The following is a 26162-nucleotide window of genomic DNA, read 5'->3' as shown; positions in this document are numbered from 1 at the left end:
TTTTGATACATATTGAAGGAGGGTTTTGATACATATTGTAGCAGGGTTTTGATACATATTGAAGGAGGGTTTTGATGCATATTGTAGCAGGGTTTTGATGCATATTGTAGCAGGGTTTTGATGCATATTGTAGTAGGGTTTTGATACATATTGAAGGAGGGTTTTGATACATATTGTAGCAGGGTTTTGATACATATTGAAGGAGGGTTTTGATGCATATTGTAGCAGGGTTTTGATGCATATTGTAGTAGGGTTTTGATACATATTGTAGTAGGGTTTTGATACATATTAAATAAGGGTTTTGATGCTTATTGAAGGAGGGTTTTGATGCATATTAAATAAGGGTTTTGATACATATTGAATGAGGGTTTTGATACATATTGTAGCAGGGTTTTGATACATATTGAAGGAGGGTTTTGATGCATATTAAATAAGGGTTTTGATACATATTGAATGAGGGTTTTGATGCATATTAAATAAGGGTTTTGATACATATTGTAGTAGGGTTTTGATACATATTGTAGTAGGGTTTTGATGCATATTGAAGGAGGGTTTTGATACATGTTGTAGCAGGGTTTTGATGCATATTGAAGGAGGGTTTTGATACATATTGAAGGAGGGTTTTGATGCATATTGTAGTAGGGTTTTGATACATATTAAATAAGGGTTTTGATGCATATTGAAGGAGGGTTTTGATGCATATTGAAGGAGGGTTTTGATGCATATTGAAGGAGGGTTTTGATGCATATTGAAGGAGGGTTTTGATGCATATTGAAGGAGGGTTTTGATGCATATTGAAGGAGGGTTTTGATGCATATTAAATAAGGGTTTTGATACATATTAAATAAGGGTTTTGATGCATATTAAATAAGGGTTTTGATGCATATTGAAGGAGGGTTTTGATACATATTGAAGGAGGGTTTTGATGCATATTGAAGGAGGGTTTTGATACATATTGAATGAGGGTTTTGATACATATTGAAGGAGGGTTTTGATACATATTGAATGAGGGTTTTGATACATATTGAAGGAGGGTTTTGATACATATTGAAGGAGGGTTTTGATGCATATTGAAGGAGGGTTTTGATGCATATTAAATAAGGGTTTTGATACATATTGAATGAGGGTTTTGATACATATTGAAGGAGGGTTTTGATACATATTGAAGGAGGGTTTTGATGCATATTGAAGGAGGGTTTTGATACATATTGAAGGAGGGTTTTGATACATATTGAAGGAGGGTTTTGATACATATTGAAGGAGGGTTTTGATGCATATTGAAGGAGGGTTTTGATACATATTGAAGGAGGGTTTTGATACATATTGAAGGAGGGTTTTGATGCATGTTGTAGCAGGGTTTTGATACATATTGAAGGAGGGTTTTGATACATATTGAAGGAGGGTTTTGATACATATTCAAAGAGGGTTTTGATACATATTGAAGGAGGGTTTTGATGCGTATTGAAGGAGAGTTTTGATACATGTTGTAGCAGGGTTTTGATACATATTGAAGGAGGGTTTTGATGCATATTGAAGGAGGGTTTTGATACATATTGAAGGAGGGTTTTGATACATATTCAAGGAGGGTTTTGATGCATATTGAAGGAGGGTTTTGATGCATGTTGTAGCAGGGTTTTGATACATATTGAAGGATGGTTTTGATACATGTTGTAGCAGGGTTTTGATACATATTGAAGGAGGGTTTTGATACATATTGAAGGAGGGTTTTGATACATATTGTAGTAGGGTTTTGATACATATTGAAGGAGGGTTTTGATGCATATTGAAGGAGGGTTTTGATACATATTAAATAAGGGTTTTGATACATATTGTAGTAGGGTTTTGATACATGTTGTAGCAGGGTTTTGATGCATATTGAAGGAGGTTTTTGATACATATTGAAGGAGGGTTTTGATACATATTAAATAAGGGTTTTGATACATATTGAAGGAGGGTTTTGATACATATTGAAGGAGGGTTTTGATACATATTGTAGTAGGGTTTTGATACATATTGAAGGAGGGTTTTGATGCATATTGAAGGAGGGTTTTGATACATATTAAATAAGGGTTTTGATACATATTGTAGTAGGGTTTTGATACATGTTGTAGCAGGGTTTTGATGCATATTGAAGGAGGTTTTTGATACATATTGAAGGAGGGTTTTGATACATATTAAATAAGGGTTTTGATACATATTAAATAAGGGTTTTGATACATGTTGTAGCAGGGTTTTGATACATATTGAAGGAGGTTTTTGATACATATTGAAGGAGGGTTTTGATACATATTAAATAAGGGTTTTGATACATATTGTAGTAGGGTTTTGATACATATTGTAGTAGGGTTTTGATACATATTGAAGGAGGGTTTTGATGCATATTGAAGGAGGGTTTTGATACATATTAAATAAGGGTTTTGATACATATTGTAGTAGGGTTTTGATACATGTTGTAGCAGGGTTTTGATACATATTGAAGGAGGTTTTTGATACATATTGAAGGAGGGTTTTGATACATATTAAATAAGGGTTTTGATACATATTGTAGTAGGTTTTTGATACATGTTGTAGCAGGGTTTTGATACATATTGAAGGAGGTTTTTGATACATATTGAAGGAGGGTTTTGATACATATTAAATAAGGGTTTTGATACATATTGTAGTAGGGTTTTGATACATGTTGTAGCAGGGTTTTGATGCATATTGAAGGATGGTTTTGATACATGTTGTAGCAGGGTTTTGATGCATATTGAAGGAGGGTTTTGATACATGTTGTAGCAGGGTTTTGATGCATATTGTAGTAGGGTTTTGATACATATTGAAGGAGGGTTTTGATGCATGTTGTAGTAGGGTTTTGATACATATTGAATGAGGGTTTTGATGCATATTAAATAAGGGTTTTGATACATATTGTAGTAGGGTTTTGATACATATTGTAGTAGGGTTTTGATGCATATTGAAGGAGGGTTTTGATACATGTTGTAGCAGGGTTTTGATGCATATTGAAGGAGGGTTTTGATACATATTGAAGGAGGGTTTTGATGCATATTGTAGTAGGGTTTTGATACATATTAAATAAGGGTTTTGATGCATATTGAAGGAGGGTTTTGATGCATATTGAAGGAGGGTTTTGATGCATATTGAAGGAGGGTTTTGATGCATATTGAAGGAGGGTTTTGATGCATATTGAAGGAGGGTTTTGATGCATATTGAAGGAGGGTTTTGATGCATATTAAATAAGGGTTTTGATGCATATTAAATAAGGGTTTTGATGCATATTAAATAAGGGTTTTGATGCATATTGAAGGAGGGTTTTGATACATATTGAAGGAGGGTTTTGATGCATATTGAAGGAGGGTTTTGATGCATATTAAATAAGGGTTTTGATACATATTGAATGAGGGTTTTGATACATATTGAAGGAGGGTTTTGATACATATTGAAGGAGGGTTTTGATACATATTGAAGGAGGGTTTTGATGCATATTGAAGGAGGGTTTTGATACATATTGAATGAGGGTTTTGATACATATTGAAGGAGGGTTTTGATACATATTGAATGAGGGTTTTGATACATATTGAAGGAGGGTTTTGATACATATTGAAGGAGGGTTTTGATGCATATTGAAGGAGGGTTTTGATGCATATTAAATAAGGGTTTTGATACATATTGAATGAGGGTTTTGATACATATTGAAGGAGGGTTTTGATACATATTGAAGGAGGGTTTTGATGCATATTGAAGGAGGGTTTTGATACATATTGAAGGAGGGTTTTGATACATATTGAAGGAGGGTTTTGATACATATTGAAGGAGGGTTTTGATGCATATTGAAGGAGGGTTTTGATACATATTGAAGGAGGGTTTTGATACATATTGAAGGAGGGTTTTGATGCATGTTGTAGCAGGGTTTTGATACATATTGAAGGAGGGTTTTGATACATATTGAAGGAGGGTTTTGATACATATTGAAGGAGGGTTTTGATACATATTGAAGGAGGGTTTTGATACATATTGAAGGAGGGTTTTGATGCGTATTGAAGGAGAGTTTTGATACATGTTGTAGCAGGGTTTTGATACATATTGAAGGAGGGTTTTGATGCATATTGAAGGAGGGTTTTGATACATATTGAAGGAGGGTTTTGATACATATTCAAGGAGGGTTTTGATGCATATTGAAGGAGGGTTTTGATGCATGTTGTAGCAGGGTTTTGATACATATTGAAGGATGGTTTTGATACATGTTGTAGCAGGGTTTTGATACATATTGAAGGAGGGTTTTGATACATATTGAAGGAGGGTTTTGATACATATTGTAGTAGGGTTTTGATACATATTGAAGGAGGGTTTTGATACATATTGAAGGAGGTTTTTGATGCATATTGAAGGAGGGTTTTGATACATATTAAATAAGGGTTTTGATACATATTGTAGTAGGGTTTTGATACATGTTGTAGCAGGGTTTTGATGCATATTGAAGGAGGTTTTTGATACATATTGAAGGAGGGTTTTGATACATATTAAATAAGGGTTTTGATACATATTAAATAAGGGTTTTGATACATGTTGTAGCAGGGTTTTGATACATATTGAAGGAGGTTTTTGATACATATTGAAGGAGGGTTTTGATACATATTAAATAAGGGTTTTGATACATATTGTAGTAGGGTTTTGATACATGTTGTAGCAGGGTTTTGATGCATATTGAAGGATGGTTTTGATACATGTTGTAGCAGGGTTTTGATGCATATTGAAGGAGGGTTTTGATACATGTTGTAGCAGGGTTTTGATGCATATTGTAGTAGGGTTTTGATACATATTGAAGGAGGGTTTTGATGCATGTTGTAGTAGGGTTTTGATACATATTGAAGGAGGGTTTTGATGCATGTTGTAGCAGGGTTTTGATACATATTGAAGGAGGGTTTTGATACATGTTGTAGCAGGGTTTTGATACATATTGAAGGAGGGTTTTGATACATATTGTAGCAGGGTTTTGATACATATTGAAGGAGGGTTTTGATACATATTGAAGGAGGGTTTTGATACATATTGTAGTAGGGTTTTGATACATATTGAAGGAGGGTTTTGATACATATTGAAGGAGGGTTTTGATACATATTGAAGGAGGGTTTTGATACATATTAAATAAGGGTTTTGATACATATTGAATGAGGGTTTTGAAGCATATTAAATAAGGGTTTTGATACATATTGAAGGAGGGTTTTGATGCATGTTGTAGCAGGGTTTTGATGCATATTAAATAAGGGTTTTGATACATATTGAAGGAGGGTTTTGATGCATGTTGTAGCAGGGTTTTGATACATATTGAAGGAGGGTTTTGATACATATTGAAGGAGGGTTTTGATACATATTGAAGGAGGGTTTTGATGCATATTGAAGGAGAGTTTTGATACATGTTGTAGCAGGGTTTTGATACATATTGAAGGAGGGTTTTGATGCATATTGTAGCAGGGTTTTGATACATATTGAAGGAGGGTTTTGATACATATTGAAGGAGGGTTTTGATGCATATTAAATAAGGGTTTTGATACATATTGAAGGAGGGTTTTGATGCATATTAAATAAGGGTTTTGATACATATTGAAGGAGGGTTTTGATACATGTTGTAGCAGGGTTTTGATACATATTGAAGGAGGGTTTTGATGCATGTTGTAGCAGGGTTTTGATGCATATTAAATAAGGGTTTTGATACATATTGAATGAGTGTTGGTTGTTTGACATATAATCCAGATTGTGATGTGATGCAATGTCGCTGTTTTTAATGCCTACGTTCAACAGCTCATTGATCAATTCAACCTGTCTTTCTCTCCCCATCTATCATTCTCTATCTCTCTCTAGTTATACAGGCAGAGTGGTGGGGAACGGTCTCCAGGCCCAGAAGCAGAACCCAGAGGTCAAAGTTCGCAGCCCTAACCCAGAACTAGCTGAGGTCAAGGAGAGGCTGGAGCGCTTCAACCAGGTAGGCCATCCCTCCAGCCTCATGCTGTTACCATGGTTACACGAACACAAAGTTGTATCGCTACTGAGTTGGCTATAGGCGTATACAGCAAAAACAGGTGAGACCAGACAAGGCAAAGGCAGTTGATTGACAGGTTTATACAATTATCATTAAGTTTGCATGTGAAAGGATGGGTTTTAGAATGACACATTTAAAGAAACATATTCTTGTTGTGTGTTCATGTGTCTACTTAGGAAGGTTGTACTAGTAAATGTGCAGACAGTGTACGCTGTCTAAAGGTACAGTGCATAACTAGTCATCTAGAGATTCCAGACCTACAAAGAAAAGCTATATTCTGTGGAAGTGGGACGAGAGCCTAAAGCAGTGGATGTGGATCCATGTCTCTTTCAACACAATGAGAACAGAGCAGATTCCTACTGTACCATACTGTATTCTACCCTCAGGGCAGCTGTTGAGGAGAAGAGGAGGAATGTATGAAACTTGATACAGATGCTACAATCTACTGTTTTCTATATGCTTTATTATCCTAGCTTACATACTGTATTACCGTATATTGGACAGTTCGGATCTTGTTTATTATAGGTAAAACTGGAGAAAACAGTTTGGTCTTATTGGATTGGTTCTGGCTTTACTGTACCTAGTCCGTGTCACTACGTTTGATCCTGTTACTTGAATATTGAACACACCATAACATGACATCTGAGGCATAGTTGTATTTTGTTAGCTGACCTCTGCTTTCCTGTGTTTCTCTCTTATACCAAGATTGTTGTAAGAGCAAACGATAAATGAGAGAGAGGGAAAGAGAGACGGCGAGAGAGAGAGAGAGGTAATGAGAGACAGTGAGATAGACAGAGAGAGAGAGAATGCCAGACATCGGGAGAGAGCGACACACAGAGCAAAAGGCCAGCAGTGAGTGACGGCCAGGCGGAGATGACACAGTGCAGCTTCAAAGTGACACCGTTGTTATGTAGATGAGGATTAGGTCCTGAAAGGGCCCGGGTATAAAAGCCTATTGCCCAGGGGTCCTTAGGGGCCATTTGAGGGGACAGATTCTGTTTCACTGCTGCCTTTTGTGGCCCTGCATATTATACCCTCAGATAGTACTCACACTGGCCATCTCTTTTTATCTCTTTCTTCCTCCCTCACTTTGTCCCCTCCTTTCTCATTCTCTTTCTAACACTCTCCCTCTCTCTCCTCGTCTGTTTACACCCCTCTCTATCTTTTCTCTCACTCTCTGTGTTCCTCTCCCCTCTCTCTCTCCCCTCTTTCTTACTTCCTTACCATCCATCATCTCTCCTCTCATTTTCTCTCTCTCTTGTTCTTCCTTTCTGTCTCTACTTGTCTGTCCATCCTCCTGTTGCTGAGAGATTACTGATGTCTCCTCTGATTGACAATGGTGACTTCCTCCTGCAATGCATTCTGGGGTGGTGAGGGGTCATTGCCATGGCAACCCATAATGGAGACGTGATGCTGTTGACATTTAAAGATATTCAATTATACCTTGATAGTGAGAGAAAAAGATAGAGAGAGAGGTGCTGGGCTTCAGTGTTTACTTCAGATAAGAGCACAGACAGGGTCACCCAGAGTGGCAAACTGTTTAATCTGCCCATAGCCGCTGTCCAGGATTCACTGGATAAACACACAGAAGATGGGGGAACAGACACACATGCGTCTGCACACAACACACACACGCATGCAGGAGCAGACACACACATATTAGGGAATGGAACACACAGGTTTTCACACATTCACACGCACACAGGTGTGTGTGTGTGCCTGCGTGCGTGCATGCGTGTTCGTGTGCATGTTAAGAAGATTGTACAGAGTGGTGCTGTGAAGTGACAGTGTCTTTAATCTCCATACAGCCACATGACATTCTCCTAGTAGAGCCCACAGAGTTGGTATCACAGGGGGCACTGCTGGCACCAGGGTACTGATACACACACTGACATACTCATACAAGAGCTTAGTGTTACACTGGCACTGCCATGACCCGGCGAAGGGTGGGGGGGATAAGATGTAAGGTACTATGCACACGCACATACACACACACACACACACACACACACACATACACTATTACACACTATCACACACACACTGTGCCATTCACTCTCTTTTACACACACCACACGTTCTCTCGGAGGAGCGTCCGTGGCGGCAGAGACGAGCTCTAAGCCTTCTAATCACCTGACCCCACATAAAAAGGTCCATGAAAAGCCTCGCCCACTCCAGCCCTCCTCGCTCTCTCTCTCTCCCTCCCCCCTCTCTCTCTGAGGATCATCTCCCCGTCTCTTCCCTCTCTCTTCTCATCCCTCTCTCCTCCCCTCTACTCTGACAGTAAATACAGCTCATGTCTACTGAAAGGAGCTCTGAGAGGGCGAGTTCTGATTGCAGACCACCAGCCCAGCTGTTTTTGGGTGGAGATGCATTCATAATGCTCTCTGTCCCCTATAGCAGCATTACAATGTTAATGTGTCTCCCTCCCTACACACACACACACACACACACACACACACACACACACACACACACACACACACACACACACACACACACACACACACACACACACACACACACACACACACACAGTGAAGAAATGAGATGAGTGAGGTTGATGAAAGCAGTGCTTAGTGACTTGCCTGGAATGTAACGACGGGATAGGTCAGTGTATTGGCTCCAAGCCTCTGACACGATAGGGAGAGGTCTGTTAACTCTATGATTGATTACTAGACTACTAGCCTGGCCTACTCTCTATTGGATCTGTACTCACTGTAACATATCACAGATATTTTGTCATGTAGTTGTACAGTTGATTGGAGCATGGTGCTTGCAATACCATCATCGTTTTGCCTTTAATTGTTGCATGGACCATATGCTGTACATGTATAGGTTAAACATAGTTAACCCTGACCGACTGAACAAAAGCATCTGCCACAGTAAATTACTGTATTGTTATTAAAATTTTATTACAGTAAACATAGTTAACCCTGACCGACTGAACAAAAGCATCTGCCACAGTAAATTACTGTATTGTTATTAACATTTTATTACAGTAAACATAGTTAACCCTGACCGACTGAACAAAAGCATCTGCCACGGTGAATAACTGTGTTGCTATTAAACATTTTATTACAGTAAATCTCAAACGCCATGAGGCCCGAGATGAGACAAATAGACCGTAGTTGAGCTGACTGCCAGTTGAAGAGAGGGACAGATTCTTGATTGAGCTATCCTATACTGTAAATCTGGTGCTTCTGTAAATCTGGTGCTTCTGAAACACTGCAGCCCCACAGGGGATCATATGAGACTTTCACTGACTCCTTTTACAACTGGAGAGGTACTGGGAGTTAAAAGGTCTCTGAAAACATATCTGTATCTCGGATGTACCCCCTGCTGTGGGTTACTGGAGACGCGTAACTGGACAATGTTTCACTCCCTGTGTTTTAATAAACCACAGTTGGAGTGTATTAGAGTCCTCCTTTCTGTCTTTGCATTTATTTATCTGTTCCAACACCTTAACCTTTGGGATGTGCGTATATTTCATTTTCATTCACTTTATATTCTGTTGCTCAGAGCAGCAGGTAGGTGGTGGTACGGTGTGTATTGAGAGAGGCTTGTGTGGGTTTTTGAATCATGAATAGGCAAATAGCAGTGAGGGCGTCAGCACTCCATATCAAAATATATAAAAAAATATATCCAGATTTCACTGGTCCCTGTCTGATATTTAGAATCGTTAAAATCTCAGTTGTATAAGCGGTTTGGTCTAGTGTGAGGTTTGCCATCTGTGGTTATTTAATGCTACTTAGACATCATAGAAAGGTATAGAGCAATAGGGAGAGAGGGATTGATGGAAACGGGATAGAGCGATAGGGAGAGAGGGATTGATGGAACGGGATAGAGCGATAGGGAGAGAGGGATTGATGGAACGGGATAGAGCGACAGGGAGAGAGGGATTGATGGAAACGGGATAGAGCGACAGGGAGAGAGGGATTGATGGAAAGGTATAGAGCGATAGGGAGAGAGGGATTGATGGAACGGGATAGAGCGAGAGGGAGAGAGGGATTGATGGAAAGGTATAGAGCGATAGGGAGAGAGGGATTGATGGAAACGGATGAAGAGAGAGATACACACAAACATACAGTTGTTTGACCGACCAAGGTTCAAACCTGGGTCACCTGCGCAAATCTTCAGGTGTCAGGAAAGCTTGCTCATCACATGAGCTAGCAAAGTTCACACACACACACACACACACACACACACACACACACACACACACACACACACACACACACACACACACACACACACACACACACACACACACACACACACACACACACACACACACACACACACACACCACCCCACCCCACCCCACCCACAGAACATTATATCAAGCCACACTTCTAAAAGGCATAGAGATAAAAGCAATGAGCCAGGTCCTCTTGGTATTCCCAGCCTTCCTAGGGTCTGAATAGGAGACCCCCAGAGGGGCGACCATAACCCCACTGTCCCCCCATCCCTCCCCACCTCACCCCCTCAGTGACCGCCCGGCGGTATTCCATGTCAAGGGCCTCTTGGAATCCCGGCCTCAGGGAATACCGACGCTCTGTTTGAAGTCAGGTCTGAAATCTATAGCCTGCTGAGGACAGCAGAGAGCAGAGCATGTGTTATTATCACACACACACACACGGACACACACATATGGAAACACACACATACACACACACTGTAAATATGGTATTGGAACTAACTGACCCTGTATATACATAGCTTATTTATTTGTTTATTTATTTTTTCCACAACATTGATATTGGGGCGGCAGGGTAGCCTAGTGGTTAGCGCGTTGGACTAGTAACCGAAAGGTTGCAAGATCGAATCCCTGAGCTGACAAGGTAAAAACCTGTCGTTCTGCCCCTCAACAAAGCACTGTTCCTAGGCCGTCATTGAAAATAAGAATTTGTTCTTAACTGGCTTAATTTGTTCTTAACTTAAATAAAGGTAAAATAAAAAATTGTTGTGTTTGGAGCAGGAAAGGCATTTCACTGTGTGTGACATTGAAACATACACAGGCACACCCACCAAATTTCCACTGTGACAGTCCATGACATGTCCCAACCATTGAGAAGGTCTGAGGTGACTTATGACATATGACTCACATGCATGGCCCAATGTGATGTCATGGCCTTTAAACAGTCTTTAATGTTCAGGACACTACTGGGACTAGTTTAGACCAGATGATTCAAGTGGAGCAGCTCTTCAAAGAGATGGAGCAGAACTACAGTCCTCATGCCAGGGGAGACTCATGTTCTGGGTAATCTTTACAAACGGATGCCATCCCAACCACTGGGTTGCCTCTGAAGCTAAGCAGAGTTGTGCCTGGGCAGAGCCTGGATGTAAGATCACTCAGACCAGCTGTAGCTGGAAGTGGTATTGGAGGGAGGGTCTTTAGGAGGAACTGGTCTAAGGAGACCCCAATGCCCCAGGATGATGATGGGAACGTGGACACTGCCCTACTTCAGATGGGACATTAAACCTTCAAATTGAAATCTTTAAAGGGGTGCCTTCACATGAATCTTAGTCCTGGGCTGAAAAACATGTTCAATGGATAATTTCAGCTTAATCCATATCTGGGAAACTGGCCCTCTTCATTTTCTGTGGTTACTAAAGATCCTATGAAACCTGTCCCAAGAGTAGGGGTGTTAACCTCGGTGTCCTGGCAAAATGTCCTCTCTGGTCCCTCATACTACTGTGGGTACATCAATCATCCATAGCTTCCCTCTTCTATCCTCTGGGGCCGAATGTATCAAACATCTGAGTAGAAGTGCTGATTTAAGGACCATTTTTGGCCTTTGAGATTACAATAAATAAAAACACATGGACTGATCCCAGATCAGCACTCCTGCTCTGAGACCCTTCATACACACTGCCCCTGCTCCAAGTCTTTCTACTGTAGCGGTGTTAAATTGTCCCTGGTGGCTCTCTGGCCATATTACAGTGTATTACACATAATTAATCTACTGAGCCAAACCAGAAATCTAATCACTCACACACACACACACGCACGCACGCACGCACGCACGCACGCACGCACGCACGCACGCACGCACGCACGCACGCACGCACGCACGCACGCACGCACGCACACACACACACACACACACACACACACACACACACACACACACACACACACACACACACACACACACACACACACACACACACACACACATTCTGTGGGCAGTTCAGATCTCTCAAACACTGTTAAAATACCAGCCATGACTACAGGATATCTGTACAACTACTGGCTGGCTCCCTACTCTGCCATTGACCCTGTGATGTGGGGTGGGAAGCCCCTCCCAGTGCTTCTCTCTATCCCCTTTCTGTGAAATAGTACCACACGGCCCTGTTTTGCCCTCCTACCCACTGAGCCTGGTCACAATATCAATATTCTCACATAAGACTGGAATGTGTGTCTTTATCCCCCTGCTGCGGTGCATTGGAGTGGTTACACACACACACACACATGCACACACACCCACACATACACACACAATCACACACAGAGACACACGCACACAGACACACAGTGAGTCAGCATCTCTCCCCCTCACCATTTAGGGGATTGGTAACTCCTGGAAACACTGTCTTCAGTGTGAGTAGGATAAACACACACACACACACACACACACACACACTCCTCCAGAATGTTCCTGGATAAAACAGGGATGGAAAGGGGAGGGGGGGGGGGGGGGTCATGGTAGCCATGGTGGAACAGAGCAACAAGGCTGTGTCTCAGTACATTAAAATGGCTTCCTATCCTTTAGCTTGTGGACCATATGGGATGAACCCCTCGGGTTGCACTGATAGCCGAGACAGAAGATTGCCACGTGTCAGTAATGCGTTTAACCTTTATGTAACATTAATTCAACCAGGTTGTGAACCAATGAAAACATCACCAAGAGTCAAACCCACAGCCAAGATCTAAACAGTACAAACGCATCATAACAAGTGAGTCACTTGGATCAGACAGATGAACACAGCCACTGCTCTGACTCACAATATCCTCATAACTGATTCATTCATAACATTCTCGTAACATTGCTCTGTCCTATGCCCTACATGGGCTGCATCCTTAATAGTACCCTATTTGACCACTGCCCTATGGGCCCTGGTCGAGTACACTAGATAGGGAAAAGGGTGTCATTTGGGACTCAGCGATTGAGAAGGCTGCATACATAACAGCAAGAACGGTAAAGTGCGAACGGTAAAGTGCATCCACAGCCAACTTGAACCAAGATCAGAACTACTGGAGCGTTGTCTGAAATACCAAGGAGCAGGGAGAAACATGTTGGAACAGAGCAGAACAGAGCCCATGTTGGAGATCCTGCCGCCTTTTGGCATGTGATCTAAGGGTCTAAAGCTAAGCGTGAGGATCTCTGAGTGTGTGTGATGTCATGCTCGCCATGTGGCGGACAGTCCTTTCCCAGGGTGCATTTCTCCATCTGGCCCCACTTGACCAATCAGGCAATTGCGTTTTGATTCCTCCAACGCCTATTGGTGCTCTACCTAGGTGCTCCTTGCATCATGACCAATCTGGCAATTAGTATTTGTGTTATAGTACTTTTGAACTTATTGTTGATGACATCAGACAGGAAGTAAGCCCTCTATTTTTTATCCGTCCTTAACAGTGGCGTTGAATCTAATCAACTTTATTGATCAATCGCCAGAGTGGAAATTGTTTCCTGTCGTTTGGAACATAGTACCACAACGCCTAGCACCAGTTCTTGTTTTGCCTAGCACCAGTTCTTGTTTTGCCTAGCACCAGTTCTTGTTTTGCCTAGCACCAGTTCTTGTTTTGCCTAGCACCAGTTCTTGTTTTGCCTAGCACCAGTTCTAGTTTTGCCTAGCACCAGTTCTTGTTTTGCCTAGCACCAGTTCTAGTTTTACCTAGCACCAGTTCTAGTTTTGCCTAGCACCAGTTCTAGTTTTGCCTAGCACCAGTTCTAGTTTTGCCTAGCACCAGTTCTAGTTTTGCCTAGCACCAGTTCTAGTTTTGCCTAGCACCAGTTCTTGTTTTGCCTAGCACCAGTTCTTGTTTTGCCTAGCACCAGTTCTTGTTTTGCCTAGCAACAGTTCTTGTTTTGCCTAGCACCAGTTCTTGTTTTGCCTAGCACCAGTTCTTGTTTTGCCTAGCACCAGTTCTTGTTTTGCCTAGCACCAGTTCTTGTTTTGCCTAGCACCAGTTCTAGTTTTGCCTAGCACCAGTTCTAGTTTTGCCTAGCACCAGTTCTTGTTTTGCCTAGCACCAGTTCTTGTTTTGCCTAGCACCAGTTCTTGTTTTGCCTAGCACCAGTTCTTGTTTTGCCTAGCACCAGTTCTTGTTTTTCTCCAACTATCATAGCTCCACAGGGAACCCAGACATGAAGTGGAATTATTCCCACATGAGAAGGGACGGGAGTTTGCCCAGTCAGATCACGTGGTCAGGTAAAACTCCTGGCCCTATAAAGTCTGAGGAAGTCTGGGGTCTAGTTGGCATCAAACTGGGCATTGTGGGCAGCAAACGGATGTCATGGGCATCAACTTCTACCTTCTAGTACATACACAGTCCCTCCTCAGAACAGGCCAGATAGCCAGGCAGAGGGAAGCCTATCCAGTCAATACTATAATATAAAAAAGCCACAATAGAATCCCCTTATTGAAATAGTTTATGTAGAGTATTTCTCACACACACAGCCAGCCCGGCCTTGCCTCCACATAGCTGCTACATTGCAATAAACGTTACAGCAATTTGCTTTTCAAACCACTACTGCTCCATTGAGATTGTAAAGGTAATAAACAACCAGGCATACAATAACAATAAACAATCACACACAAACCGTTTAGGAAAGCCACCGGTTAACAAGTCGTTGCCACAGCGATGGCGTTTAATTAATTTAATCAATTTTCTTGTTAATTAAAGGGGCTTTAAAGACGACTGGGCCGGACAGTGTTATAACACACACACACACACACACACTCAAACACACTTTAGGCTGAACAGTGTTGTGCACAGGCTGGAATATGTTCACGGGATTCATCCGATAACATTGAGGAGTTTACCACATCAGTCACTGGCTTCATTAATAAGTGCATCGACAACGTCGTCCCCACAGTGACCATACGTACATATCCCAACCAGAAGCCATTGATTACAGGCAACAGCCACAATGAGTTATATATAAGGCTAGAGCTGCCTCTTTCAAGGAGCAGGACGCTAATCCGGACGCTTATAAGAAATATTGCTCCGACGAGCCAACAAACATGTAAACCGTCAATACAGGACTAAGATTGAATCCTAATATGTGGGCTCTGACACTCGTCGGATGTGGCAGGGCTTGTAAACTATCACAGATTGCGAAGGGAATCCCAGCAGCGAGCTGCTAAGTGACGTGATCCTACCAGCTAAATACCTTCTATGCTCACGTCGAGGCAAGCAACACAGAGCCATGCATGAGAGCACCAGCTATGCTCGGACAACTGTGTGATCTCACTCTCCATGCACGATGTGAGGAAGACTTTTAAACAGGTTAACATTCACAAGGCTGCAGGGCCAGATGGATTACCAGGATGTTTTCCCCCGAGCATGTGCTGACCAACTGGCAAGTGTCTTCACTGGCATTTTCATCCTCCCTGTCTGAGTCTGTAATACCAACATGTTTCAAGCAGACCACCATAGTCCCTGTGCCCAAGAACGCTAAGGTAGCTTGTCTAAATGACTACCAACCCGTAGCACTCATGCCTGTAGCCATGAAGTGCTTTGAAAGGCTGGTCATAGCTCACATCAACACCATCATCACAGACAGCCTGGACCCACTCCAATTTGCATACCGCCCCAACAGATCCACAGATGACGCTATCTCTATTGCACTCCACACCTGGATAAGAGGAACACCTATGTGAGAATGCTGTTCATTGACTACAGCCCAGCATTCAAAACCATAGTGCCCTCCACGCTCATTACTAAGCTCAGGACCCAAAGACTAAACACCTCCCTCTGCAACTGGATGCTGGACTTCCTGACAGGCCGGCCCCAGGTGCTGAGGATAGGCAACAACACATCCCCCACACTGACCTTCAACATGGGGGCCCCTCAGGGTGCCTGCTCAGTCCCCTCCTGTACTCCAGGTTCACCCACAACTACGTGGCCGCCTCTTCTCCCTCAGGAGATTGAAAAGATTTGTCATGGGCCCTCAGTTCCTCAAAAAGTTCTACAGCTGCACCAATGAGAGCATCTGTCTGTATCGCCACTTGGTATGGTAACTGCTTGGCATCCGACCGCAAGGCGCTACAGAGGGTGGTGCGGATGGCCCAGTACATCACCGGGGCCAAGCTTCCTGCCATCCAGGACCTATATAATAGGCAGGGTCAGAGGAAAGACCATAAAATTGTCAGAGACTCCCGTCACCCAAGTCATAGACTCCCGTCACCCAAGTCATAGACTGTTTTCCGTGCTACCGCACGGCAAGCGGTACCAGAGAGCCAAGTCTAGGACCAAAAGGCTCCTTAACAGCTTCTACCCCCAAGCCATAAGACTGCTGAACAATTAATCAAATGGCCTCCGGACTATTACATTGACCCCCCCCCCCCCGTACCCCCTGTATATAGCCTCGCTATTGTTATGTTATTGTGTTATTTTATATTTTATTTGGTAAATATTTTCTTAACTCTTCTTGAACTGCACTGTTGGTTAAGGGCTTGTAAGTAAGCATTTTCATGGTAAGGTCTACACTTGTTGTATTCGGCGCATGTAACAAATAATTTTTTTATTTGATTTGATTTTCTCGTCTTCAGTCTATTTCTCTTCCCCCCCGCCCCCACACACACACCAATCGTTGTGCTTCACCTCAAGGGCGCTTGTTGACATCTGCCATGATGTGTCAGGGAAATGAACCTAAGGGCCACACACACACGGTCGATTTGAAGACCCTCTGCGTCCTCCAGAGCAGAGGGCTGTCGCTAGCAGCACCTTGGCCCGCTGATGCTGTCACACACTGGGGAGTGAAGGGTTACACTGTGGGTGTGAAAGGAACCAGAGCTAATATGCTATCGCTCTAATGCTTCTGACTGATTTACTCCCATTGGGTTATGATGTGGCTGTTCACTCATGACTGCACGGCCAAGCACGACTCCAACACCATCATTAAGTTTGCTGATGACACAACAGTGGTAGGCCTGATCACCGACAACGATGAGACAGCATATAGGGAGGAGGTCAGAGACCTGACTGTGTGGTGCCAGGACAACAACCTCTCCCCCAACGTGATCAAGACAAAGTAGATGATTGTGGACTACAGGAAAAAGAGGACCGAGCACACCCCATTTCTCATCGACGGGGCTGTAATGGAGCAGTTTGAGAGCTTCAAGTTCCTTCGCTTCCACATCCTCAACAAACTAACTTGGTCCAAGCACACCAAGACCGTCGTGATGAGGACATGACAAAACCTATTCCCCCTCAGGAGTCTGAAAAGATTTGGAATGGGTCTTTAGATCCTCAAAACGTTCTACAGCTGCACCATCGAGAGTATCCTGATGGTTGCATCACTGCCTGGTATGGCAACTGCTCTTTCTTCGACCGCAAGGCACTACAGAGGGTAGTGCGTACGGCCCAGTACATCACCGGGGCCAACCTTCCTGCCATCCAGGACCACTATACCAGGTGGTGTCAGAGGAAGGCCCTAAAAATTTACTCCAGACACCCTAATCATAGACTGCTACCGCACGGCAAGCGGTACCGGAGCGCCAAGCAATAAGACTCCTGAACAGCTAATCAAATGGCAACCCAAACTATTTGCATTGCAATAAGTGGGTGTTTATTCATCATACCTTTATGTGTTTCTCTCCACCAGGAGATCCAGGACATGCTGCCGGGGCTGGGCCAGAGAGAGTCCTGGGGGGAGCTGGGTAGCAGCGACACAGAGGACGGTAGTGGAGACTGCGACGATGAGGACGGGTGTCAAGGGTCTGGAACGGGGGCAGTCAAGACCTGTGAGTGACAGAAGCACTTACACACACACACCCAGGTGTATGCATGTGTCACGCACATACACAAGCACTCACACACACGCACCTCTCTAATTCAGTGTTTACATCTGAACAACCAAGTATATCAAGCCTCTAGTGTGGATGGCCAGGCAGGACTGACTGTGAGTCTGGGTGAGTTGTAGTACCTTCTGGCTGAAGAAGCATTTGGAAAACATCTGAGAAATAGAACATTGCATCTGCTTCACTGGGCAACCATGCCAGGTTGTGTTCTTGGTTTATCTTTGTCACTCTCTCCCTCTCTATCTCTCTCTTTTTCTGTCTTGCCTTCTCTCCCTTTATCCCTCTCTCAAATGTTTACATTGCCAAAGCAGGTGAAATAGATAAACAAAAGTGAAATGGGCAATATAAAATGAACAGTAAACATTACACTCACAAAAGCTCCAAAGAAAGAGACATTTTAAATATACATTTCTCTCTCTCTCTCTCTCTGTCTCTCTCTGTCTCTCTGTCTCTCTCTGTCTCTCTCTGTCTCTGTCTCTCTCTGTCTCTCTGTATCTCTCTCTCTGTCTCTCTCTGTCTCTCTATGTCTCTCTGTCTCTCTCTCTCTCTCTCTATTCATTTTAAGGGCTTTATTGGCATGGGAAACATATGTTAACATTGCCGAAGCAAGTGAAATAGACAATAAACACAAGTAAAATAAACAACACAAGTGAACAGTAAACATTACACTCACAGAAGGAGAAGTAGTAATAATGTGCAAATAGTTAAAGTACAAAAAGGAAAATAGGAACAGGTCACAAATCTTGCTGCTGTGATGGCACACTGTGGTATTTCACCCAGTAGATATGGGTGTTTATCAAAATTGGGTTTGTTTTCGAATTCTTTGTGGATCTGTGTAATCTGAGGGAAATATGTGTCTCTAATATGGTCATAAATTTGGCAGGAGGTTAGGAAGTGCAGTTCAGTTTCCACCTCATTTTGTGGGCAGTGTGCACATAGTCTGTCTTCTCTTGAGAGCCAGGTCTGCCTACAGCGGCCTTTTTCAATAGCAAGGCTATGCTCACTGAGTCTGTACATAGTCAAAGCTTTCCTTAAGTTTGGGTCAGTCACAGTGGTCAAGTATTCTGCTTTCTCTGTTTATGGCTCAGTTTTTTTGTTAATTATTTCCAATGTGTCAAGTAATTATGTTTTCTCATGATTTGGTTGGGTCTAATTGTGTTGCTGTCCTGGGGCTCTGTGGGGTCTGTTTGTGTTATTGAACAGAGCCCCAGGACCAGCTTGCTTAGGGGACTCTTCTCCAGGTTCTTCTCTCTGTAGGTGATGGCTTTGTTTTGGAGGTTTAGGAATCGCTTCCTTTCAGGTGGTTGTAGAATTTAACGGCTCTTTTCTTGATTTTGATCATTAGCGGGTATCGGCCTAATTGCTCTGCATGCATTATTTGGTATTTTACATTGGTTAAAACCTGTTGAGGATATGGCTGACTTATGCCACCTTTGGAGGAATTGGGTACCCCTAGTAAACAGATTTTTTTTTTGTCAAGAATTGCTAATATATGCATATAATAATTATTATTGGATAGAAACCTCTCTAAAGCTTCTAAAACCGTTGGAATTATGTCTGTAAGTATAGCAGAACTCACAGGGCAGGCATTCTTCCAAACTAGTTTTGTGGTCATGAAAGTTGGAGCAACTTTGATGTCATCGCCCCCACCCTTCCCAACCACTTATGGATCTGGGGACACTTTCTATGTCTTCTACTAGATGTCCTCATTCTGTAGAGTGTTTAATCGTTCAAATCCCGCGAGAATTGGCCCTATGGGAGTGATTTGAGTAAGTGCCGCGAGAAAAAACCTGTGTGTTTTTTTGTTCCAGTACTCAGAATGAAGGACAAGCAATGACCGGTTGAATTGAAAATTGTTTTGTATGTCTATAACATCCTAAAGCTTGGTTTTGTACTTAGTTTGACCTGTTTAGTCGACATATAATATGTAATTTTGAAGTTTTGATGCGCAACTTTTCCGGACCAGAGGACATTTTGGGTGCATTTCAGCTGATGTTATTACCAGTAGCTAATACAAAGACGCAAGACTTGAAACCAAACGATGTATTGGGTAAGTATGAACCTTTCCAGAACATTCTGAACGAAGACCATCGAAGGTAAGGGAATATTTATGCTGAAATCTGTGTTTCTGTTGACTCCAACATTACGGAGAAATGTAGCTTATATCTGAGCGCCGTCTCAGAATATTGAATAGTGTGCGATTTCTGTAACGTTAAAAATAAATGTAACAAAGCGATTGCATAAAGAAGCAGTGTATCTTTCTAACTATATGTAGAACATGTATATTTAGTCAAAGTTTATGATGTCTATTTACGTTATCTTGCGGCGCTACCTACATTTTCTGCGGACATTTTTGAGTATTTTCTGAACATGAATTCAATGTAAATGGACATTTATGGATATAAATGGCATATTATTGAAAAAAAAAATGTACTGTGTAACATGTCCTATTACTGTCATCTGATGAAGATTTTCAAAAGGTTAGTGAATGATTTATTTTTTAATCCTGCTTTTATAATTTATATTTTCTGGGACAAAATGGCTGCCTCTTGTCTTGGTTTCGGTGGTGGTCTAATATAAATATGTGGTGTGTTTTCGCCGTAAAACATTAAAAAAATCTGACATGCTGGGTAGATGAACAAGGTGTTTATCTTTCATTTGAGCTATTGGACTTGTTAATGTGTGGAGGTTAAATATTTCTAAGAATATTTTTTTGGGGGGGGGTGGCGTTCCTCTAGATGATCCCCTGGCATCAACAGGTTTTAAGGGACAGAAGCACCAGATCATCAGCAAATAGTAGACATTTGACTTCAGATTATAGTAGGGTGAGGCCACTATTCTAGTGCCCTCGTCAATTCATTGACATATATGTTGAAGAGGGTGGGGCTTAAGCTGCATCCCTGTCACACCCCTTTGCCTGTGGAAAGAAATGTTTGTGTTTTTGCCAATTTTAACCGCACACTTGTTGTTTGTGTACATGGATTTTATAATGTCATATGTTTTCCCCCCATCAATTTGTAAAGCAGACCCTCATGCCAAATTCAGGCAAAGGCTTTTTGAAATCAACAAAGCATGAGAAGACTTTGCCATTGCTTTGGTTTGTTTGCTTGTCAATTAGGGTGTGCAGGGTGAATATTAGGGTGTGCAGGGTGAATATTAGGGTGTGCAACGTGGTCTGTCGCATGGGAATTTGGTAAAAATCCAATTTGACATTTGCTCAGTACATTGTTTTCACTAAGGAAACGTCTGCTGTTAATGATAATGCAGAGGATTCTCCCAAGGTTGCTGTTGACGCATATCCTACGGTAGGTATTGGGGTCAAATTTGTCTCCACTTTTGTGGATTGGGGTGATTAGTCCTTGGTTCCAAATATTGGGGAGGATGCCATAGCTAAGGATGATGTTAAAGTGTTTAGGTATAGCCAATTGGAATTTGTTGTCTGTATATTTTATAATTTCACTGAGGATACCAACACCACAGGCTTTTTGGGTTGGATGGTTTGTATTTTATCCTCTAGTTCATTCAGTGTAATTGGAGAATCTTTAATAGTCTTTAATAATCTTTAATAGAATCTTTAATAGTTGATTGTAAGATTTGTATTTGATCATGTATATGTTTTGCTGTTTGTTCTTTGTTATAGGGCCAAAAAGATTGAAGAAGTGGTTTACCCATACATCTCCGTTTTAGAAAGATAACTCTTCGTGTTGTTTGTTTAGTGTTCTCCAATTATCTCAGAAGTGGTTAGTCTATGGATTCTTCAATTACATTGAGCTGATTTCTGATGTGCTGTTTCTTCTCTTTCCGTAGTGTATTTCTGTATTGTTTTTATTGATTTGCCATAGTGTAGGCGGAGACTCAGGTTTTCTGGGTGTCTTTGTTGTTGGTTGGATAGGTTTCTTAATTAGGTTTTTAGGTTGTTGCATTCTACATCAAACCATTTGTCATTGTTGTTAATTTTCTTCTGTTTTCTGTTAATTTTGTTTTGATTTGATAGGGAAGATGAGATGTCAAATACACTGTTTAGGGTTTCTACTGCCAAATGTACTCCTTCACTATTACAGTGAAACGTTTTGTCCAAGAAAAAACAGATTTAATTTGTTGTTGCCTAATTGTTTTTGGTAGGTTTCCACACTACTTTCCTTCCATCTATAGCATTTCTTAATATTATTCAGTTCCTTCGGCTTTGATGCCTCACCACTGATTATTGCTCTGTTCAAGTAGACTGTGATTTTGCTGTGATCTGATAGTGGTGTCAGTGGGCTGACTGTGAACGCTCTGAGAGACTCTGGGTTGAGGTCAGTGATAAAGTAGTCTACAGTACTACTGCCAAGAGATTAGCTATATGTGTACCTACCATAGGAGTCCACTCGAACCCTACCATTGACTATGTACATACTGTCACGCCCTGACCATAGAGAGCCATTGTTTCTCTATGGTGTGGTAGGTCAGGGCGTGACTAGGGGGTGATCTAGTATATCTATGTCTATGTTGTGTTCTAGTTTCTTTTCTATGTTGGTGTTTTGTATAATTCCCAATTAGAGGCAGCTGGTAATCGTTGTCCCTAATTGGGGATCATATTTAAGTAGTTATTTTTCCCACCTGTGTTTGTGGGATCTTGTTTATGTGTAGTTGCCTGTGAGCACGCCATTGTCTTCACGTTTTCGTTCATTCTTTATTGTTTTGTGCGTTTCCGTTAATAAACAAGTGGAAACCATATCATGCTGCACTTTGGTCCTATAATTCTTACGACGAACGTGACACATACCCAGCGACCGACAGAGCTGCAGGAGTTGTGACCTGTTTTTGTTGGTTATGTTGTCGTAGTTGGGCCTAGGGGTCATTTGGAGGAGGGAATGCTGTCACATCCAGGTAGGTGTTTATCCCTCTTTGTGCTGAGGGTGTCAGATTCTTGTCCTGTTCTGGCATTTAGTTCGCCACAGACTAGTACATGTCCCTGGGCCTGGAAATGATTGATTCCCACTCCAGGATGGAGAAGCTGTCTTCATTAAAGTATGTGGATTCTAGTGGGGTGATATAGGTAGCACACAGGAGGACATTTTTTCTCTGTTAAGTTAACTGTCAAATGTGCCTGTTTTAATTAATTTAATAGAGTGAGTTCGGTCTGCTCTATACCAAATTAGCATACCCTCTGAGTCCCTTCCCTGTTTCACACCTGGTAGTTTGGTGGATGGGACTACTAGCTCTCTGTAACCTAGAGGGCAACCAGTGGGTCTGTTTCCTCTATACCATGTTTCCTGTAGGATGACAATGGCTCTAGTTTCCTACTCTTTAGGCCAAAGGCAGATGACCTCAGGCCTTGGATATTCCAGGATGAGATAGTGAAGGCTTTGTGTTCCATAAAGTGTCCAATGTTGTTAGTCGTGTGGTTTGGCCTCAGACCAGTAAGTGTGAGCAGAGCCTGCTGAGCATCTGGCACATGCCATTGGCTTGGGCTAGTGTACGAGTGGGGGTTGGGCCTGTTTGCCTGCTCAAGGCCTTGGCATATGTGTGACTTCCATGTTGAAGCCTTCTTTGCAGAAGTGGGGGGCATGGGGTCGGCAGCAGGAGCATAGGTTTGATCTGAGGTGGCCTAAATGGAGTGTGGGCATGGTTGACTTGGAGGGTGGGTGTTGATTGGTTGGGGTGTGGATTTGGCTGGTAGTGTTGTGGTCTGGATGTAGGTCATTGGCGTGGGTCCTCTGTGTAGGTCGGGGGGGAGGGGGGGTTCCATAGGTCTGGGAGAGGGTCTTGCTGGTCTGAGGCGTGCTGTCTATTGATCTGTCGCTCCTGTGTGAAGTGTTGGGGCTGCGTTTGAGGGCGATGTCCTTTAGGGTCTGGGCGAAGGTGGGCACTGCTGCTTTGTGTAGGTGGACCTGGTCATAAAGTCTTCTCAAGTCCAGGGTGGAGTGGTCGGTCAGGTAAGCATTTGGTTTTGATGCACAGTCACGGGGAATACTTGCGTTCAACCGCTGTATGGTAGCAGGGTAGAAGTCTTTTTGTGGTAGCAAGGTGGAGATAACCACTTGTGCATTGGGGAAAGTAGAAGAAGCTTTTTCAATCACTCCCTTGAGTGTCGTGGCCACCCTTTCCTGCTGTGCTCTCAGGTCGTTTGTGCCTGTGTGTATTAATATGTTGCTGGGTGAACCTAGTTGGTCCTCAGACAGAAGGTCTGGGGCTCGCTGAGTGTTTGGACACCAGAGGGGGGGTTGCCAGGAAGGCTATCAGGGTGGCTGACAGGGGGGGGTGCTCAAAGGGGGTTGGATCCCCTGGGCTTGGGGTTCTTCCTTTGTCTGTTCTGCTGTAATGTCGACGGTATGGTCAGGGTCTTTGGTGGACTGTTCTGATGTGGTGTCAGGACCTTTGTTGGGGCTGAGGTAGGCTGTTCTGCTGGCTTCTCTGTGGGGGTGGCCACCTCTCTAATGGGTTGTTCTCTGTCACACGCCATCCCCCGCATGCTCTCCTCCAGCACTGATCCTCTCTAGTGGTCTGTTCTTCTCCTGCTACTGCTCTGTCTCCTGTTGATGTTGTCTTACCACAGTCCAGAGTGCAGATATGTCTCTCTCCACCTCCAACTCTCCAGCTCTGATTGATCAGGTGTTGTTGAGCTGGACTATTTTTTGTGCTGACTGGAGTGTGTTCACCTGCTGTTCCAGCTTCACCTGCCTTACCTCCAGCTGGGTGAATTTATCCTTAATTTCAGTACTCTGTGGGGTTGTATAATGAAGAGGTCTGGTCTGACATGCTCAGGGTGGGGGTATCTTTCTCAAGCAAGAGCTTCTCCTGCTGAGCTCTCACTTTGATAATGTGAAAGTCCAACTGACACTGTTTGGGGTTGCCCTGTACCATTACTGTTCCAGATTTGTACAAGTTCACATTGGCTGACTCAGAGTCCTCATTGTCTAATATTATGACTTTCCACCCATCGGTAACACCCCCCCCCCCCCCCCCCCCTCTTAACAGAGGGGTAGTGTGTTAATATAGCACTGTGCCATGCCAGGGAATGGTCTGTGTAGAAGTTTAAGTTGCCTATGTTCCCATTTTTATAATGACAAAAACAACCTGTGGGTTGATTTTAAACATTGTTTGACATGTTTCTACTAACTTTTATTGTACTTTTTTGACTTTTCGTCTTGATGTCGTCTTGATGCACATTGTGCCTTTCGATTCCTGAACTAAACGCACCAACAAAACTGAGGTTTTTGGACATAAAGAGGGACATTATCGAACAAAATGAAAATGTATTGTCTAACATGGAGACCTGGGAGTGCCACCAGATGAAGATCATCAAATGTAAGTGATTAATTTTAATGCTATGTCTGACTTTTGTGACACTCTCCTTGGCTGGAAAATGGCTTTATGGGTTTCTGTGGCTAGGTGCAGACTTAACATAATCGCAAAGTGTGCTTTCTCCGTAAAGCCTTTTTGAAATCTGATACAGCGGTTGCATTAAGGAGAAGTTTATCTTTATTTGTATGTTTAACACTTGTATCGTTTATCAATGTTTATGATGAGTATTTCTTGAATTTGATGTGGCTCTCTGCACTTTCACCAGATGTTTGTTTGAGACAATGCATTTCTGAACATAACGCGCCAATGTAAACTGAGATTTTTGGATATAAATAGGAACTTTATTGAACAAAACATACATTTATTGTGTAACATGAAGTCCTATGAGTGCCATCTGATGAAGATCATCAAAGGTTAGTGATTAATTTAATCGCTATTTCTGACTTTTGTGAGCCCTCTCCTTGGCTGGAAAATGGCCATATGGTTTTCTGTGACTAGGCGCTGACCTAACATAATCGCATGGTGTGCTTTCTTCTTAAAGCCTTTTTGAAATCGGACACTGTGGTTGGATTTACAAGAAGTTTATCTTTAAAATGTTGTATAATACTTGTATGTTTGAGGAATTTTAATTATGGGATTTCTGTTTTGAATTTGGCGCCCTGCACTTTCACTGGCTGTTGTCGAGGTGGGACGCCAAGTTAAGCAGTAACTTCAGTCATTAGATACTGTCATTGGCATAGACGGGACAGTCTCTTTCCATTCAGTCTGAAGTGGAGGGTTCTCATATAGCATTGATGTGATG

At 42.5% G+C, this 26162-nt stretch overlaps 1 protein-coding gene across 2 annotated transcripts in view; it reads left to right on the top strand.

Moving 5' to 3' along the window:
* Nucleotides 1–26162, top strand: part of LOC110508194 (glypican-5) — a 246172-nt gene that overhangs the window by 180662 nt on the left and 39348 nt on the right. For both annotated transcript variants that reach the window (XM_036966675.2, XM_036966674.2), the window contains 2 exons: nucleotides 5860–5980; nucleotides 17878–18016. In XM_036966675.2, coding sequence (XP_036822570.1) covers nucleotides 5860–5980; nucleotides 17878–18016 — 260 coding nt within the window. The remainder of the gene's footprint in view (nucleotides 1–5859; nucleotides 5981–17877; nucleotides 18017–26162) is intronic.

This window comes from Oncorhynchus mykiss, chromosome 28 (assembly GCF_057628025.1).
Source record: "Oncorhynchus mykiss isolate SJ-2025 chromosome 28, ASM5762802v1, whole genome shotgun sequence".
Classification (NCBI taxonomy): domain Eukaryota; kingdom Metazoa; phylum Chordata; class Actinopteri; order Salmoniformes; family Salmonidae; genus Oncorhynchus; species Oncorhynchus mykiss.
The sequence above is the reverse complement of the archived record's forward strand: the minus strand, read 5'-3'. Positions and strand labels throughout refer to the sequence as shown.